The sequence below is a fragment of the Xiphophorus maculatus genome, chromosome 3 (assembly GCF_002775205.1).
Source record: "Xiphophorus maculatus strain JP 163 A chromosome 3, X_maculatus-5.0-male, whole genome shotgun sequence".
In the NCBI taxonomy this organism is placed as follows: Eukaryota; Metazoa; Chordata; class Actinopteri; order Cyprinodontiformes; family Poeciliidae; genus Xiphophorus; species Xiphophorus maculatus.
The window spans coordinates 15,776,315-15,794,971 of record NC_036445.1 but is presented as its reverse complement, the minus strand read 5'-3'; the positions used below and the strand labels follow the sequence as shown (position 1 = coordinate 15,794,971).

Genomic DNA, 18,657 nt, shown 5'->3' with positions numbered 1-18,657 from the left:
TGGCTGGTTACCAGGCCTATTCAGAGGTGAATGACTGCTGGTGAGGAAATTCAGCCATTTGATCCCTTTGGAGTAAGGATGCGTCTAAAAGTTGCTAGATGGCAGCTCTAGGTGAGTCCTGAAGTCATTTGTTTGCACTGGATGTTGAGACAAACTACTGCTATTTTGTGTTGCTCTGTTGCACAAAATCCCAGTAAAACAAATGCACATTGGTGGTTGTTTTTGTGAAAGGTTTCAGCAGCTATGAATATTTTTGCAAGGTATTTCCGCTAAGTATCAAATTGCGTAAAAGTTTTTACTTTTTTTTTTAATATCATAAATTGCTGCATGATTAACATCTCAGTGCTCACTCAGTCCTGCTTTAAATTGCCTTAAGGCCTGTGGTGCACATGGCATGAAAACAGCTCTGGCACATTTTGCACAGTCTTTAGCCAGATGTTTGGCCCCTGCAAAGGGAAACAAAGTGATCAAGTGCCTTCATTAGAGATATCTGCTTGCTCTAAACACGGAGGAGACCTGTTGAGTGGAGAGAGTTGCTTGCAGTGCTTTACTTCTCTTCCTCAATCCCATCCCCCTCTTTTTTTTTTTTTTTTTTTTTAAAGTGTGTGCACATTCCGCACGCCCCAATGCCTGTGTGCTTCAGACCGCAGTTAAGCAGTCCCTTCTGGAGTGTGTGATGGCAGGTAACGCTGCCTCGGGCCATGCGAGATGCCTGCTCCCACTTAAAACTGAAGGCAGAGAGATCATTAACAGATCTGAGTCCAGTGAGACTGAGCCTCGGTGAGAAACGGGAGACTCTCCTCGATGAGGGTTTGACTGAAGCTGTTATTTTGAGTTCACACTCAAATGATTAAAAAAAAAAAAAGTTTTTCCCTCAGGCTTTTGGACAGGAAGCGTTTTAATACTGTAAATCCCTTGATAAATACGTATTGCATTCCAAGCAGGTCCAAACTTCCTCACCCAAATCCAGCAAGTGGGAAACAGGAATTGGTAAACAATCACAGTTCAAAGCAGGAGGGAGGACCATGAGTTCAAAATAAAGTTACAAAAAGCAATATTGTATTTGGTGCCAAACAACAGCAGGTTGATCATCAGTAAACCTGCCAAACTGAGCCTGTGTAATTAAGGCTTTAACAAGTACCTAAAATAACATTACATGGGCAATTTGTTGTAACTCAGGAGAGGTTTAAGATCTACTTTGCTTGATTTTAATATGGGTTTTTAAATAAAGTGCTATGAATATTAATTACAGCTATCACTCAGTAGATTTTGAAGCAGTTTTAATAGTTTGCTAATTATACCAGATAAACTGTCTGCTAAGGTAGCTCGGACGCTACGTATTTGCTGCCACAACCGTGTTTCAAAGTGAAGATGATGTATTCAGGGCAATGTATAACATTAGAATTATAAAATGCAATTGTATACATATAAATTCAATTCTCTTTTACATGCAGCATATTTCAGATCTTTATTTGCTAAAAGTTGAAAAAAAAATCAATATTGCTCTTTCCTCCCACTTTATAATTAGGTCAAATCCAAATACACTGAAGTCTGTGCTTCTAATTGGACAAAATAGAAAAAAGACCCATCTGATAAAAACATCAACAAACCAAACATTTTTTTTATCACTTAATTATTTGTAAAAAAAAAAAACAACAAAAAACATTCAATGTTAGTAGCACATTTTTGTTACCCTTCATTTATTTGTTTTCCATGCTGGCTTTATTGGTGCTCAGTGGTGGGAGGTGGTGCTGAAACCTTCACATCTTAAAGCGTTTATAAGGTAAAGTCCAAATGGCAAGTCTATCGCAGGATTAATGTAAGCAACCAGGAAACCCAGCACACTGGAAAAACCATGAAAAACACCTACATTTACCCATAATACATAAACATTTAGAAGTTTCTTGGAGGCAAATTAGAGACTATAAAGATTCCCTATGTTTTTTTTGGAGGGAGGGGGGGTTGTGTGTGGAAAAAGTTTAGCCTGGCAATAAAATTGATGGATAAAGTCACCTCGCTCTGAGTAAAGTGTAGAAAAGAAAAGGCTTTGATAAATCTACATTACTGCTGCACGATATCCTTGAAATAAGCTAAAAAAAATAAACAAAGAAAAAAAGAAAAGGAATAAAGACACTCAGAGACAGGCAGTTGTGGCAGGAAGAAAGAAAAATATGTAAAAAAAGAGTTACAGTAGTTGTCTAATAAAAAGTGTATAAAATGCAGACGTGATCCAGCCAGATAAAGAGAGTATTTCTTCAATTGTCACAAAACCTTTTGGCAGTACAAACATGATTATTTAAAATGTACTTTATTTTAAAAAAAAGTATTCAAAGAAGAAACATGTTGAGATACGGAGTTCAATATAAACAACTTTACATAGAAATTTTCCTTTTTATGTAAAAGGTGAGATTTGATTTTTGTTCAAAAATACAAATTTCTGCTCATAATACTACATACTGCACATCATTTTGCTTGTGAACTGAATATTTACAGTATTTGTGTGTCTATTCTTAATGGTTTTGTTCTTAACGTATAAAGTTTAGAGGTGACATTGTTCTTAAGTATGAAAGGATTGAATTCTTTTCACTCTGCGCTGTGGGTGGAAGCAGCTATTAATGGGAACAAATCTATCTGACACAACATGGCTCTATGAAAATGTATGATTTCCCAATTGAATTAAGTATGACTCGGAACATTTTTGGGTCAATTTCAGTAGAAACATGAAGGTCTGATTTCTGATAGACCTGTAGAATCAAGAAATTACTAAAAAGGTACCTGACAACATGAAGTACGCCAAAATATAAAAAAAACAAACAAACACACAAACCGTTGATTGAAAGAACATTTAAGAATAGATGAGGAACATATTGCGCGACATATTTCAGTTGTAAAACCATTTACCATTTAAAACCATAAAGTCGTTTTAAGGCGTTGAAACTCCAGTGAGTGAACCAAACTGAACAGTAATGAACCTTCACAGGAGTGGCTGACTGGCCATAACTCTTCAGAGAAAACATCTGTGACTCATCCAACTGAAAACGTCTAAACAGTTTCTCAAGCACTTCAGGCTTCACTTTCTAACCTCAATGGAAGAGTTTCAGCACCAAATGGAAAAATATTCTGTGGTCATATGAGAAAAAAATGGGCATTTTTGCAAGTTGTGTATACTGCTACTTCTGGTGTAAACTAACTCAGCATTTCTGACAGACATTAGTCAGACATGGAGGTGATAGTGTGATAGTCTGGGCCTACTTTGCCCCAGACAACTTGCAGAAATGAATAGAGCCAATAAGTGGCCCCACTTATGAACAAAAGGTGTTGGAATGGCGAAAAACCTGCTTGACCTTAAACAGGCTACTTGTGCTCAGACACATTCCAGTGTAGCTGAATTCTGCAAAAGAATCAAAACAATCCTCCACATTGATGCAAAAAAAAAAAAAAGAACTTCAAGCTGCAGCATATACTACTTGAGGTTGTTGCAGGCAAGATAGCACAAACTGACATAAATTTATGGTGTCAATTACATTTTCACAAAGGGTCAGGTGAGATTAAAATATTTCCTCTTAATTAACAAAGTCATCTTTTTAAAAGGGCTTCTTGTAGTTCCTTAGGTTGCCATTCTCTGATATAAACATTTTCTTTGTGATCCGAAACATGTAAATGTGATGTAAAAAACAACAACAAAAAACCCACTAGAAATCTTCCACGGGAAATACTTTTTACAGCTCTGTATATTTAGTCCAATAATCCCTGCACTGCCAGACAGACAAATCGGTTACCATACGGCATCATAATCTTTCAAACAGTTCAAATAAGCCACAAGTAATACATTTTTAGAGTATTGGTGGTATTTTAGTGAAAAAAAGGTCTATAAACAAAGTAATTTAAGAATGATTCCTTCAACCATAAAGAAGAGCTGAAAGCTGAGCGCCTCGCTTATCCCTCACTTGAGTCTGTGATTGTCGCTAGAGGGTCCGGCCAGTTGGTCACACCACAGAAACACCCTGCTGTGTGCTGTTAAGGGCGGTCACCACATCGGGTCTCTCGATGCGGTTCAGTGCCGAGCTCAGCAGTCCCAGAGCGGAGCCCTCTCTCTGGGCCCAGTTAGACAGGAGCGTGTGTGCCGGGGCCTCGCCGCGTCCGAACAGGTCCAGCTGTTCCGGTTCGTAGCCCAGCGCTGCACCAAGGTGCCTCCATCCACGGCCGCTTGCCTCTTGCAGGAGGCGCTCCACCTCCTCCTGTTTGTGCGGCGGCAAGTTGACGTACAGACGGTTGTCGAGTTTGCTGTCTCTCTTGGTACCTGTTTGAAAAACAAGCTTAATGAGCTCAAGGCTTGGTGGGACTCAAGGGCTGGCTGATGTCATGATGTTTGTTTCATGTTTAGATTTCACTTTGAAACGTATATCATTGAGAGGCATGCTTTAACCCACGGCTGTATTCTTTTTCTGCCCACCAGTGTTTATTCTTGTGCAGAAAGTAATGTCATTCCTGCTTGTTTACGACAGTCTGTCTGCTGATGTTTCTCTGATTTCTGGTTGTTTAGCTACACTTTGGTTGGATTTTGTTCCAGGACTCATTACTCCTTAGTGAGTTTTGAGAGAGGTCACATTGTTTAATCAGCAACATGACAGACCTTGGTCCTGAGGACTGCATTTATTGGCGGCCCTTGTAAAACAAACAAAAAAAAGGAAAGATATATATATATATATTTACGTTTATTAAAGTACCATAACTTGAAACTATTAAAAAAACAAATCTCCCCTGAAGAAGCATATATATTTTTTGTGGGTGACAACTAGCAATTGGTATCAATGAAAATTAAACGGAAGCATTTTTAAAAAAAATATTATGCTTAATTAAATAGTTTTCTAAGCTGATCTAAATTTTTCATCTGGGCTATGAATACACAGAGGTCAGTTTCTCCATACCACTGTTCAAAATGGGAAATACCCAAAAACATGCCACTTAAATAAGTCGGACGCAGTGGAGCAGAGAGGAACAACATGACTCGTACAGATCTAGGGTCAGAAAAAGGGCAAGTGACATTTCTTCATGGTCTCTGACTGTAATTCAGTCTAGGCTTAAAAATGTCTGCAGTTGTAATTTCTGCTTTGTGTTTATTAGAACATATCTTACTATAATTCGACTAAGCTATTATCACATTTGTTTCTTTCAATAGTTACATGAGAATTGGTATGAAAAAAGGTCAATAATGTGTTACTTTACAGCAGTAATTAGAGGATGTGTGGTAGATCCTGTTCAACATGGGACAACAGTGACACATTTCTCTCAGAGGGAATTGGACGCCTGAGACAATGGCATAACTTAGCTAAGGAATGTGATGCTAACAGCGTAAAGAGAAATCTGATAATTGTTTCCTCACCAGTAAATCATCTTTAACACATGACCCAGTCAACCACTGACTACTCCAGCAATCATTACTGGAATGGTGTTTATAGTCCAGACCCATCCATAAAACTGACAAACGTTATAGAGAGTAGAAGAGTGAAACTTTTGTTTAGTTTGCCAAAAAAAAAACTCAAGCTGCTTCTAATATACAGTATTCTGGTCAATGAGAAACCAAACTATAACTCTTTAGTCTAATAGAAAACATAATAGATAATGTTATACTTTAACAAAGGCATTATTGCATAGACAAAATATCTAAATAGATAATGGTTTAACAGTTAATCTGCTATATTCAGATTTAAATGAAGTTTTAAGTGTATAACATATTTGAATTTGGTATTTAAAGTGCAAATTAAACCTGGAATTCCACTAAACAACAACTTAAGTGGTGACCTATAAAATAAACCTGCATGAACCTAAAGGATTACAGCTGACATACACAAATTCAGCACAGCTTTCGTAGGATTTAACACAGCAGGTTGTTCAGCAAAGTGCCAATGTTTAAAAGTTAGTTTCATAAGCTCACTTATCAAAAATAATGTTTTGGCATTACATGGTCAGAAATTAGGATTAGTTTTACAATTTTTTAAAAATATATTTTGTTGTTTGACATTGTTCCAATACAATTTCTTTCTCCATGAAAACTTTAGTGCGAGCAGCTACATGTATCTTGGACTTGGAATAAATATGGCACATTGGCACCACCTGTCATACCTCCATTAACCACCAGAGGGCAGAAGACTCGTGTGGCATTTGATACAGCAGGTTTTTAAAGGAAAAATCTATTGTCAGAGGGGATAGATTTGAAGTGTATCCCACTAGAACGTTTTAGTAAGAGCTCAGAAGGAAGTGTATAAAAAAATTAATCATTTGCAATTGTAGAATTAAAGTCTGTGTGTCTTGCTTACCTTTACTGGGCTGGTTGTCCTGCAGGCTGTAAGAGTCCAGAAAAACACCGCTGTCACTTTGGAGCTTTTCTCCTTCTGGAGATGCTGCCAGCTCTGCCACACGTGCCTTGGAGAGGGCCTTCTTCTGTTTGCACGACCTCCAACTGGGAAGAGTCCATGAAAGCAGTTTAAGTTTGCACATGCCCAATATGCTCACGTTATTACAGGACATGGACGCAGTACAAACTCACCATTTATAAGCCACATAAACCAACAAGCCCAGCACCACAGCAGCCAGAACAGACACGTAGACGAGAATGTTGTTGCTGCCACCCTCATCCTGCGGTGTAAACTTGGACGGTCCTGGTGCGGGGCTGCCGTCTTCCTCCTCATTTTCCTCCATCACCGCCCCATTAGGAATATTCAAGGCCCCATCGGCACCAGCAGGGCCAATGTGCAGCTTCTTATCTATTAGACATAAAGACATCTCAAGAAGGAGCTGCACACATGCTCGTCAGAACATATTTAGACCAGATGTGAAGATAACTTCTGTCACCCTGGTCCCCCGGGGATTTTAACCTCCCATTGCCCCTATTTTTTAGCCGCCTGCAGTCTTGCCTTTGTGGGATCAAACAGCACAAGATACGGCACCGACCTGTGCAGGGTCAAAAGGGTCATGACACATGGACTCTCTGTGAGTACATTTGACCCTTGTCTTAGGGAGCAAGTGTAGCCATTTGAGGGCAAGATCACTAGCTGTCAGGGTCAGCTGCTTCTCTTTTCCTTCAGCAGCAGTTAACCTAAAGACCTGTCAACCTTTTATCAATTGGACGACAACACTAAAGTGAGCTTTTGGACTTCTCGTGTTTCTTTGTGTTGAGAAACTGTGGAATCAGGTGCTGTCCACATGTTCAGAGACCCTGATCCTTCCTACATTTCACTCATTGTTTATCTTTTATCTACTATTGTTGCGTCTTCCAGCATCACATGTTGAAAGATGAAAGCTGGCACTCTTTCGTAGTGCTGGTATTGGGTTTCACAGAACTTCTCAGCACCATAAATCTTTTCAAGAGGTTGATGTAATAAAAAGTAAACTAAACAAGACAATGCCAGAGGTTTTAGCCAGTACCACACAAACCTAGAGGGTAGTTTGAGGGATCCTGCAGTGTTGATAGCATGAGACACAATTTTACCTTAAGATGACAGTTTCTTTAACCATCTTAGTCAACAAAAAATAGTCCGTAGAACAGTGGTGAGCTAATAGCCAAGGCAGATTTCTATAATATTAAAACAACTCCAGTTTTCAAGATGTTGTAGTTCATCGAAATTCAATTTTGGGGAACTTGCACAACTAATGGTAACCCCGTTAAGTATGGGTAGTAAGTAAATAATTTTTTTATCGGAGTAGCATAATCTCACACTAAAGTCATTTAGAGTTTAGAGTCTACTGTTTTCTGCTGCAGACTGGTGACCTGTCCAGGGTGAACCCGCCTCTCGCCCGGAACGTTAGCTGGAGATGGGCACCAGCAGCCCTCTCAACCCCACTAGGGAAAAGGGTGTTAGGAAATGGATGAAGTCTTCAGTTTTAGGTAACATAACAATAGCTCAAACTGTCTCCACTGAATCCCCTGGTCTGTTTTTTGGGATTTCATGTCAAATAGAAAAAAGTGGATTTCATCTCGTGATTTGATTATTCGCTTCCAGATATCAATCATTACATAAAAGAAATTTGACCTTGCAATTCAGTGCCGTGAACTTGACCTAAGTCTCTTTAAGAAGCTCCTGCTCTTTCTGACACTCTGCCTCCAGCACGTCATCACAATGGTGTTTCTCCATTATGCAATTTTCAATTGTTCTTAGGAGCGTTGGACTTGGAAATAGTTTGTATGATGAGCTCACCAGCCTCAGTTCCACCAGGTGTTTGGGGAAAGTGTGAGGGGGATAGGGTGCCTCACAAAGGAAAGCTATCCCCTCTGCAGCTCTGAGGAGGAGCTGTATGTAAAAAAGCTTTGCATGGCCAAGCGTTTAGGCACCCCCGAATGGCTACTAGGGAAGATTCAAGAATTTCTCAAATATGCAACCTGTGATTTTACTGAGTGGATAACAGTATACCCAGTTTCCTCCTTCAAGAGCTGTTTGCAAAAATATCAAATAAATTAGATTTGTGTTTCAATAAGGAGAGTCTATTTGTGTAAAAGCACTCACCCATGCAGAGTGTGTCAAAGTTGTGCATACAGGATTGGATCTCCACTTCTTCATCAGAGCACTGACTGCAAGCCTGGCAGGGTTTGATGTTGAAATCCTCCTCTGAGAAGGTTCCCGGGCCACACTTCTGGCAAAGCGTGTCTCCTTGAGGCCTGCACTCCCGGACAACCCCGTGACCTGGCCTGCACCTGGAACAGGGTGCGCATAGACCAAAGCCTCTCAGAAAGTAGAAGCCAACGTCACACTCGCATTGCGTGTCCTGGGTTGCCGAACAGGACGCCAGCATGGGCACACCAGACGGACAGGTGCTACATGGAAGGCAAGAGTCGAGGCCTTCGGATGGTGAAAATGTTCCTGGGAAAACAGGTTTAAATGAATAATTAGTGCTTTCCAATTTTAAATACTGAAATGTTACTATATAATACAAAATAAGTTAATTTGACTTCTCTCATTAAGTACTGTACATGCAGATGTTTGGAAGAGATAATATCCGAGCAGGACAGCATTACTGATTCTAATCAATTTTTGTTTTTTGTTTAAAGTCCTGAAAAAGCTTCTTTTCTCTCCTTAGTTACACAAAAATGTTATGTTTCCAGTACATACGTATCTCAAAATATCTCTGCCTGGTGGAAATGAATAACATGTTAGAAAGAAAAAAAAATTTAATATCAGGTAATAAATAAGAAGCATCCTGTTGTATAAACAAACAAATTGTCAGTGATTACCTGGCAGACATGGTAGACATTTGGTATTTTCCTTTCCACACGTTTCCTCCAATCCATAACCAGCTGGACACAAATTGCAACAATGTCCCGACTCGGTGTACTTCCCACTAGCACAACCCTTTCCAAGAGTAACCTAGAGAAAACATGAAGTGTAAAGATAAACTCACTAAAGACACACACACATTTGTTGCTCTATGGGAAAGAGCAACAAATAAAAAAGTGCTTATTTCATTACACGTTTTTGCCTATTTACTTTTGATCAAATCACAGAAAACCCTGCATAAGTCTTTCCTTTACAGGAAAACCCGATTTCATCATCTTTTTGGAAGCAAATCCCACACTTCCCACCCATTTGTGATCAAAGACACATGGAAAACGGCAAGCCCTCTTTTTTTCTTTTTTTTTTCTTTTGCAATCTTTCCATCTGACTCAGTTTACTCTCCAAGTGCTCTGACTTCTTATCTGTAAGTGGGTACTGGAGAGGCCCGGCTTATGATATGACACAAACACAACAGCTTAGATGTTCTTCACAGTTTTCCCAGACGAGATTGCATCTGAGAGGATTATTGGGTTTTACGTTATTGAAGAAGAAAAATTAGACAAACAGAGATATTATGGTGCCCTGTTAAAGTAGTCACATTCTGAAACATTTCAATGATTCGTCTTGTTATAAACTCAAACTTCAGTGTTTTATTTGAGTGTTTTTATGTAACATACCAACAATTAAGTAGAGCTAAATTATGAAATTAAAGGAAATGGATACAAGGTTTTCTCAATGTTTTGTGAACAAAAAACAGAACAGTGTGTTATACATTTATATTCAGCCAGACTGAGACAATACCTTGGCGAACCAAACTGATCTACAATTACAGCTGAAAATTTCACAAGCCTCTTGCAGATTATCCAAGAGACAATTTTAGAATGGCAAAAATCTGTGAATAAGGATCTTCCTTCCCTGGCACAGATATTCAATGCAAAACTATTGTTTTGCATGTAGGATACTAGAAATGGTAGACATGGCACCTTCCTCCACACATTTGCTGTGTCCCCTGAAGGCTTGTGATAAATTAAGCAGAACTTTGTAATGCTTCTTTTCAATAAGGTATTTCTTATTGACACTCATTGCAGTCTGAACTGTGGATTTCTGCATTTCCTCCATAGTCATGATCCTCCATGCTTTTCTAATACTCCCCTCACTACAAAAACACAAAATCCTACCACTTTTGCCTTTCTAGTGTAAATATTTTAGTACACTTGAATTAGTGTACTTGTAAGTTAGTTAAGACAAAACTAACTTACAAGTAAAGCATAGCAGCTTTTTTTAGAGCAAATAATTCCTTAATATTGATGAATAGGTACTAGTACCACTGACGGATTATTTCACTTATAAAATGTAAAATATGTCTTGTTCTAAGTGAAACAATCTGCCAGTGGAAGTAGTACTTTTTAAATTAGTACTACAGAATTATTGACTTACAACAAGCTCCTATATCTTGCTGAAAAGTTACTTGTAAGTTAGTTTTGTCTTATTTCAAGTGTACGAAGATATTCGCCCCAGAAACTAGACCAAAATACCTGGTAGAATTTTGTGCTTTTGCAGTGCTGGCCATTAGTAGGTAGTGACTTATGTCTTAATACATTGTAGTGTGGTGTCATAACTTCACAAAATCTATTACATCAATACCTTTGCAAGGCACTGAAGGTAATAGTAGCTAACAAATCAAGAGGAGCTTCTATTCTGTTTCCACTCAATCCAAATCCAAAGTGAAGGACACTTTTCACAGCCAGCGCATGTGAAAGTGTGTGTGTGGGGGGGGGGGGGGGCAGCCTTTCCTAAGGGTGTCAGTTAACCAAAGCCACCCAGCATGAGAGCGTTCGGATGAAGAGACATCTTTGAAGTCACCAAGCCCTCCAGGTGTGTCTGTGAAGATCAGTATTTCACCAATAACCCCGCCTCTGCAGCCTCAATGCAACGGCATCTTAAATATGCACAAGGCGACTGGCCTTCTCCGCCCAGGGGCCTGACAAGAACAAACCGAGCAAACAGATGTCTAACAACTAACCTCCTGCTAAGGGGAAAAGCAACATCTAAACAGCTCGATGATGATTTCTTTCTTTGTCTCTGAAGTCTGCTAAGAAGCTTAAGGGAGCATGTGTGGACCTGTAGGGCCTCCATTAAAACCCCTCCAGCAACACACACACACACACGCACGCACGCACGCACGCACGCACGCACGCAGAAAATGCTATGCTCCCAGGCAGAAAACACTAAAATGTTCCATGCTGATACTACAGCTTTGAAACTGGGCTCAAGTTGTTCTAACAACAGTCAGTCTGACTGCGGTGCTTTACGGTGGAGCCGATGATATCTGAACTCCAGCCGCAGGGCCCAGATCAGAGGAATTATGGTATCAGGGCGGTTGGACCCAGCAGGAATAAACCAGTCTGGAGTTAGCACACAGAGTGGACTTACAGCAAACCAAAAAAAAGCCTCACAGCTGGTCCTCTTTTATGTGACAGAGGGGGCTCCTCTCCAAACACTAGTCAACCTCTTTAGATGCTGAACTTTGCTTTGATAAATATTTGAGGATGGTGGCCCTGTTTTATTTTTACCTACAGCTTGGATTTTTGATTTTACGGTCGGCGTGAACCTGAGCTGGTTCACCTCTGCCAGCTGGGGCTGGAAAATGGGACAGCAACTCAGCTGAAAACAGGAAAGTTTGACACTTCTCAAAGAGAGGCGCAGAGTCCAATGGCAGATTTAATCCACGACACACTGGAGGGGAGTGACAAAATCTGTAATATTCACAAGGCTAAGCATTACTATATAGGGGCAATATTTAAGATATGTGAGAAATTATCAGAGAGGCATGCATTAAAATTGGCAGCAACAAAAACCTAGTTCAGCCTTGCTTTAAAAATTCCTGTAAAATGGCCCTAAAAGGGCAACAGAAACAGCCCTGAATTCATGTCCTTGCACAAATATGAAGCTTTATCTGTTTTGTTTTTCTTTAATAAATTATCGCTGGATGCTGAGAGAAATTCCAACATTTCACCATAAACCAGGAAGCCACTTGAACACCAATACATACGAGTCAATTATCCTCCATTTATGAATCCAGCAACATGGACTGCTGGGTATGAGCATGATGGTAATAACATGATATGTCAGTCATGTGAGGAGTCTGAGGGGATCTACTGGTGACATAAAACATTAGAGCATGCAATCATGTTCGCTAGCATGTAATCACAGCTTCCAGCTTCAATACTCACACACAGGTAACATTTTTTGAAACTCAAAGCAAATTTCCAGACAGACAAGCAAATAAAGAGCTAGAAAAAAATAGGCATTAAATAGTAGTCTTGATAATTAAAGATATGAATATGTGAAAAAAATATGTTTCATGCATCATACTACATTGTGCTAAAACTTTCAACTCCTGATTTCCTTTAAGAGTACCAGACTTTCTTGTAATATTCAAAGGTTCTGAAGGTCTTTCAAAGAATCTCAGTGACCTTTTCACTCATTTTCAGTCCAAAATCCAAACAAAACTTTCACAGGAATATGTTTTCCCTTGTTTCTCAGGCTTCCCAGATCTAACCAGTAAAACAGAGCAGTGGGTGCTTAATGAAAATCAGTTCAAATGGATGTTAACATTTGTCAAAGTACAAAAGCAGCTGGTTATGTTATTATAGACAACTTTCATGTCTTCTCAATTTTTCAAATTCTATCCTTATTTTTCTTTATTATTTAAAAGTGTTGGAGGGTGCAGTTATTTTCAAACAGGCATTTCAAATTAAGGAACTTAAATTGTACCAAAAGTGAATTATTTGTCATATTTCTTTGTGACATGATTTCCAGATACTGTTTATCTATTTATAGTTTGTTTTAACTTTGACTCTTCTTCTCGTTTTCTTCACATGTTCCCTTTGTCATTTTTCAACCACAAACCACACTTCCTGGTCAGGTAAAAAAATATGTGCAAAATTTATGTAAAAAAAAAAAAAGAAAGTAGCAAAAACTCTTAGAGGAACTTTTTCTCAAAGCATTTTTAACATCTGCGTTTGGGGAAGTATGTGAAAAAAAACCCATCAGTTTAAAACTTTGGCACAGAATGATTTATTATAGCCAAACAGACGTACAAAAATCCAATAGCTGAATGTAAAATGAATACAAGAACACTTTAAAAGGTCATTGAGTAGTTAGTGTTGCAACCAGGGCATAAAGGGTTCTTAAGCTGAATTTGATTAGGGGCCCCTCTTCCTGTTAGGAACATCCCCTCCACTCACACCACTAACTAACAATGTTTCAATGCAGATTTGGTGGAGATGAGGGAAAGTTTAAAGGCTGTCAGACAATTCGTTTTTTGCTGAGATATATTTGCGAACAAGCTGACACAAAGAAAATATTAACTTGGTGGAATCCGATTGTAACTATATTAACACAAGCGATCAAACAAATATTATTCTCTGTACTATTGCAATGGAAAATCAATAAATCCTTTATGTCTTGCATTTTAAACAACTAAAAATCTTTCATTTTATTTACGCTTTGACAGTATTGTCAGTCTCAATAAACAAGGACAAAAAGTTTAGCTTTATGATCAAGCATGAGCCCTGGGGTTGGCTCTGGTGGCAACAAGCGATTTGTCCCCCGAAAGCAACTTACTTTTAGGGGACAGGCTTTACTGTATTGCTAAAAGACTTTGTCATTATCCTCATAAATTAACTGGTCATGACCCCTCAGAGTATTTTTCTCTTATCTGTTGAATCTGGACTCTAAAATCTGAAGGAAAGGGAGCCGCAGTTGCTTTTGCCATTAAGGTAGTAAGCTTCAATCTGAAGGGATTCCCCAGTGAGACCAGGCGGACCACCATGGAGAGCTGCTTTCAATGGGCCTCTCAACTCCACGGCTGCCCGAGTCACTCAGTCAACGCAGATCAGACACACACACACACACACACACACACGCACACACACACACACACACACACAAACACACACACAACGCCTTCTTAGCACGTTAAACATTTTCTGCCCCTCTCTGAAGTGAGAAGGGCTGGAGTTTCAACACCTAATCTGATCCGTGGAAAAATAGACTCACAAAAGGATGCTCTCCCCCTTGTGAAAATTTTGATCCATGAGAATTTAAAATCCGACTGAAGGTTTGGGAGCCAAGACAACGTGGGCCGAGGCAGACTTCAGCTCCACATCCCATCTGCACGGGTTTCTCTCAGGGGTACAAATTAAAGCACATGGATTTCAATTTTGTTTTTTCTGGGAAAAGAAATCACAAATGACCAAAGGTAGCATCGATAACAAACATGAAGGTTATTACTAGCTTCAACCATATTGTTGAGAGACTATCAATGATTTAAAATGATGTTTATTCCTTCCAACTGTATGAAAACGCCCACGTTGACATTAGAGAATAAGATTTGCATTTCCTGCTTTTTTTCCCACAGTTTCACTGGGAATAGCTGTAATCAGCAGATGCAGTGAGACAATAAATGCCATCCTGAGAATGAACAGATTTAATCCGACAACTTTCTGCATCTGCGCTAAGTCGTCTAATAAGAAAAGAGAGAATCATGTGACAAGATGTGCATTTTCCAGATGAGAAGCAACATCTTAGATTTCACACATGCTCTTTGTTGACATCTTCCCCTCAAATCACAAGGAGATATCCATCTTCTTAAAAAGGTGAGGTGTTATCTAAACACTTAGATCTAACAAAAGTGCTGTGACTGTGAAGAGCAAGTCTAGACAGGAACTCCATCGCTGTGAGCCTTGGACGAAAATGAGAGTCAGACTATTGTCTGTTGCAGCTAAGGAAGGGGCTTTCTATTCACCATGATCCTGGCTTTTTAATATGCCATCAAATAAACACCCAAACTATAATTTCTTCATAAAACAGATCATTTACTTAGTATGTGGTGGATAATCTTGGAAAAGCGCCCTTGTGTTTTGGCTTTTAGTGCCTCAGCACATAATGGTGGCCTCTGAGTGTGAGTTGGAAATGATAACCATCGTCCCAGCTCAAACATCGATAAAAAGATTTTCACCGGTTTGCAGGATGATCTCTAACCATAGGGCTCTCCAGCTTCTGAGGCATTGCATTAGCAAACTAAGCAGGCGCGTAAAGCCTGGAAACCTACAGAGGGAGCTCTAGAGCAGCAGAACTTTAGATTTTGTTTTATCCCAAGCGAAAAATCAGCAGAGGGTTCTTTTCTTTCTACCCTTCTCTAATTTGAACTTTTCCCATTTTATTTGGTTTCTAACCAGATGTTTCTGGGTACAACATGGAGCCATCTGCCATGAGTCATTTCCTACAGACCAAGTGTACATTTCATACATGCTTTGACAACCAACGATTTAAAGTAACTTTATATAATCTGCTCATAGTCTGGTAAAGGAAATGTGATTTTCAGACTCACAAATCACATCTACCAGCAAGGCGGTTGCTCAGGGTCACAGTAGTTTGGTTTGATCAGTACTCATAATCTGTCATATGCTATAAGAGCCACATGGAAATTAGAGAAGAAATGAATGGAAATACAAAGTTTTCAGAAAATAATATTAAATTAAATTCGATTTTATGCTTATCTCCACATTTCAAAAAATTATTCAACAAAAAATTGAACATAAAACTGATATGCAATGGTTTGAATTCATTGGTCTGAAATGATTTGCTTAATACAAATGCAAATAAGAGCGAACAAATGATAAAGAATAGGTACAAAACAGAGGAATGATATTGCAAAAGGGAAAGCTGACCTGAAACCATCAGCTGTTATCATGCAAAATAAACAGTGTAGCCAGCCTGTAAGGACTTTTCTCTGCTAAATATTTTCTTTTAGAATAAATAAATATTTTAGAAGTATCCCAGTCTGTACCTCTCTACAATATACTACATATATCTACATTGCTGAGGAGAAATTGCTACTGCAATAGTCATGCAAAAGTATTATGCATTAACATTTAAAGATGTATGATGCAAAAGGAGATTTTAGTTGAGCTGTGGTAGCTGGAAGAGCCCAAAATCAAATTCTTTCTATAGTCCCAAAGGATTTTGGTAATTAGCCTCTTAAATAAAGGTAAAAATTAAGAAAATAAAAGCAGCTGCTTAACACCTCAAAACCTTTAGGGGGCATCCAAGAGCAAAAGCCAGCTTTACAATGGCATAATTGTTTTAGGAGTAGTGATATATCAATGGTGGGTACTAACTTTATCTCTTTCACTGTTGTGTACTTTTGACTTTTCACATTAGTCTGCAAAGAGAATGTGGTTTTCCAACCAATGAATGTGGTGAGGGGAAATTTGGATAGTTTTTTTTATGCTTGTACATGCTACCCTACCATTACCTGTAATCCAGAAGAAAATAACGACTCCTAAAGATTGTTAAATGAGATGCACAATGCATAAACATACCAACATGGATGATGTTAATAAACACGTTAGCTAAGCTGTGGTGAAGTTAGGAGAAAAGCCGAATTCAAATTTTGTTTCGGGCCTTAAAGAATCTTGGACCGGCTCTGCATGTAGATGTAAAGCATATTGTACTTGAACCCTGGGGAACCAAACACACCATATGACTTTCATCTTTCTATTACTATTTGGCAACAATAACACAACATACAGAGCCTGTGCCATCCATATGGCTCTGCGGTGTGAAACAGAAATCCTCTGGGAACAATAGTGTGCTCCAATCTAGGTGGGATAGGTTTACAAAAACTCCTCAGGTTTATATTAGGATACTATTCTCAATACGAAATAGAAAAGACACACACACACACACACACACACACACAAAAATCTTTGTCAAAGAAGAAAACAGGCAAATATATTTGATCTTTTGCTTACTTTCAACAGCAGAACCGCAGAGATGACAATCAATCTCATGTTTCCAGTCTCCACAGCTCCCTTTGACTCCGATCACCGCGGCGCGTCTCCCCGTCGTAACAGTGCTCGTTTCTGCCTACGGCGCTCAACGAACGGCTTAAAACAGCCAGAAACCTCCGCAGCACAAAATGTAATTAAAAGACATGAACGCGCTGGTTCCGCCTTTCCGTCATGGACCTGTAACGTTTGTTTTCACGCACAAAACAGCCACTTCCAGATGCGTAAAATCCGTAGATGTAATCCAGGGGAAACACAGAGAAGGCATTAGTTTCTTTCAGCTCATTCCTCCGCGGAATAAGTGGCAACAGAGTTCTCTCTGTCTCGGGCTGCGGGATGTACGTTTGCAGCGCTCTCTCTCCTGCAGCTTTGCAACAGATGAGGCAAAGGAAAAAAAAAAAAAAACTCCGCCAGGCTCTCCTCCCTGGACTTTTCTCCTCCCATCTCCTCAGCTTTCAGCCGGGCTCCGTGATTGGCTGCATCACTGAGACGCGGTGAAAGGACTCAGATCTCATTAACTTTAACAGCACAGGATGTCTTATTCTTGTAAACTGTTGAATTGAAGACAAATTGTTAAATGCCTGCGTACCTGTCGGAAGTGCTCGGATCTAAATTGAAGATAAACTATTTGTTTTAAAGTGCGCAATGAAAACAGTGGAAAACCCTCGACTCTTTTACTTACAGCCATATTTCTTGTTAGGTAGCTGCAAATGATTTCAAAAGTCTATGGAAGATCCTGTATAGTGTTCTGCTCTACACAATGTTTAATGCCCTTTTAGTATTCTTACTTTTTATGTTTTGTCAAGTTACAGCTACAAGAAAAAATTTCCTTTGATATGATGTAGCAGGTTAAAACAAAGCACATGAACGGAGTATAATGCAGGATTTTCAACATTTTTACCCTCGGCCGCCCCAAAAACTGTGAAACGTTTACTATGAACTTGTATTTAACCACCTTATCCATGAAGTCACCAATTTAATAAATATAGTTCAACTGTGTGCAATTTAATCTCAACAATGTGAATTTGTAATTTTAAATAGAAAACCATAAGATACACAAACATGTGGAAGAAATTGCTCTGGTCATGTTAATATTTTGACGTTTATGTAAAAACTGTGCGTGGTGGAAAACAGAGCACTGGGATTGAGAAGCACGGTGATGGCAGCATCCTGCCGTGTAAAGATGGATGAAAATACAATACAATTCATGAAGAAATCCTGTCAGTAGCTGCAAAAGAAACTTACAGCCAGAGTTGTAATGGATGAGTTTAGACGAAACGTCTTCATGTGTTAGGGTAGCCCAGTCAAATCATAATTTTAAAAAACAGAGACATTTTGCTGCATTTTTGCAGTAAAACTTGGTTCTACAGATTATTGGCTTAGAGGGCATATCATTAGTAAGAACATTTTTGAACCCATTAATTACTTACTTTCTACTTTACCATTGACTTGTAAAAACTAGTATAACTCCCTAATTCCCAAAATATCCTCTACTAAAAAGTGAGCTTTGATATTTTCAGGATTTGAGCTTC

The 18,657-nt window shown here is 39.1% G+C and overlaps 1 protein-coding gene across 1 annotated transcript; it reads right to left on the bottom strand.

Moving 5' to 3' along the window:
• Positions 1 to 2,294: 2,294 nt before the first annotated feature.
• Positions 2,295 to 17,500, bottom strand: LOC102238401 (tumor necrosis factor receptor superfamily member 16-like). Its single transcript, XM_014470861.2, has 6 exons — positions 17,090 to 17,500; positions 9,227 to 9,359; positions 8,502 to 8,855; positions 6,548 to 6,764; positions 6,318 to 6,460; positions 2,295 to 4,300 (listed from the first exon to the last, which is right to left on the bottom strand). The coding sequence occupies exons 1-6, from the start codon at positions 17,126 to 17,128 to the stop codon at positions 3,987 to 3,989; spliced, it is 1,200 nt and encodes a 399-aa protein (XP_014326347.1). The 5' UTR covers positions 17,129 to 17,500; the 3' UTR covers positions 2,295 to 3,986.
• Positions 17,501 to 18,657: the final 1,157 nt, after the last annotated feature.

What these genes read in the sequence shown, in the direction of transcription:
- LOC102238401 (XM_014470861.2), bottom strand. Translation starts at nt 17,128, where the DNA reads ATGAGATTGATTGTCATCTCTGCGGTTCTGCTGTTGAAA. An exon ending in ATGTCTACCATGTCTGCCAG is followed by an intron (nt 8,856 to 9,226) that starts GTAATCACTGAC and finishes CTGTTTTCCCAG; the next exon opens with GAACATTTTCACCATCCGAA. An exon ending in GGACAACCAGCCCAGTAAAG is followed by an intron (nt 4,301 to 6,317) that starts GTAAGCAAGACA and finishes TTTTTCAAACAG; the next exon opens with GTACCAAGAGAGACAGCAAA.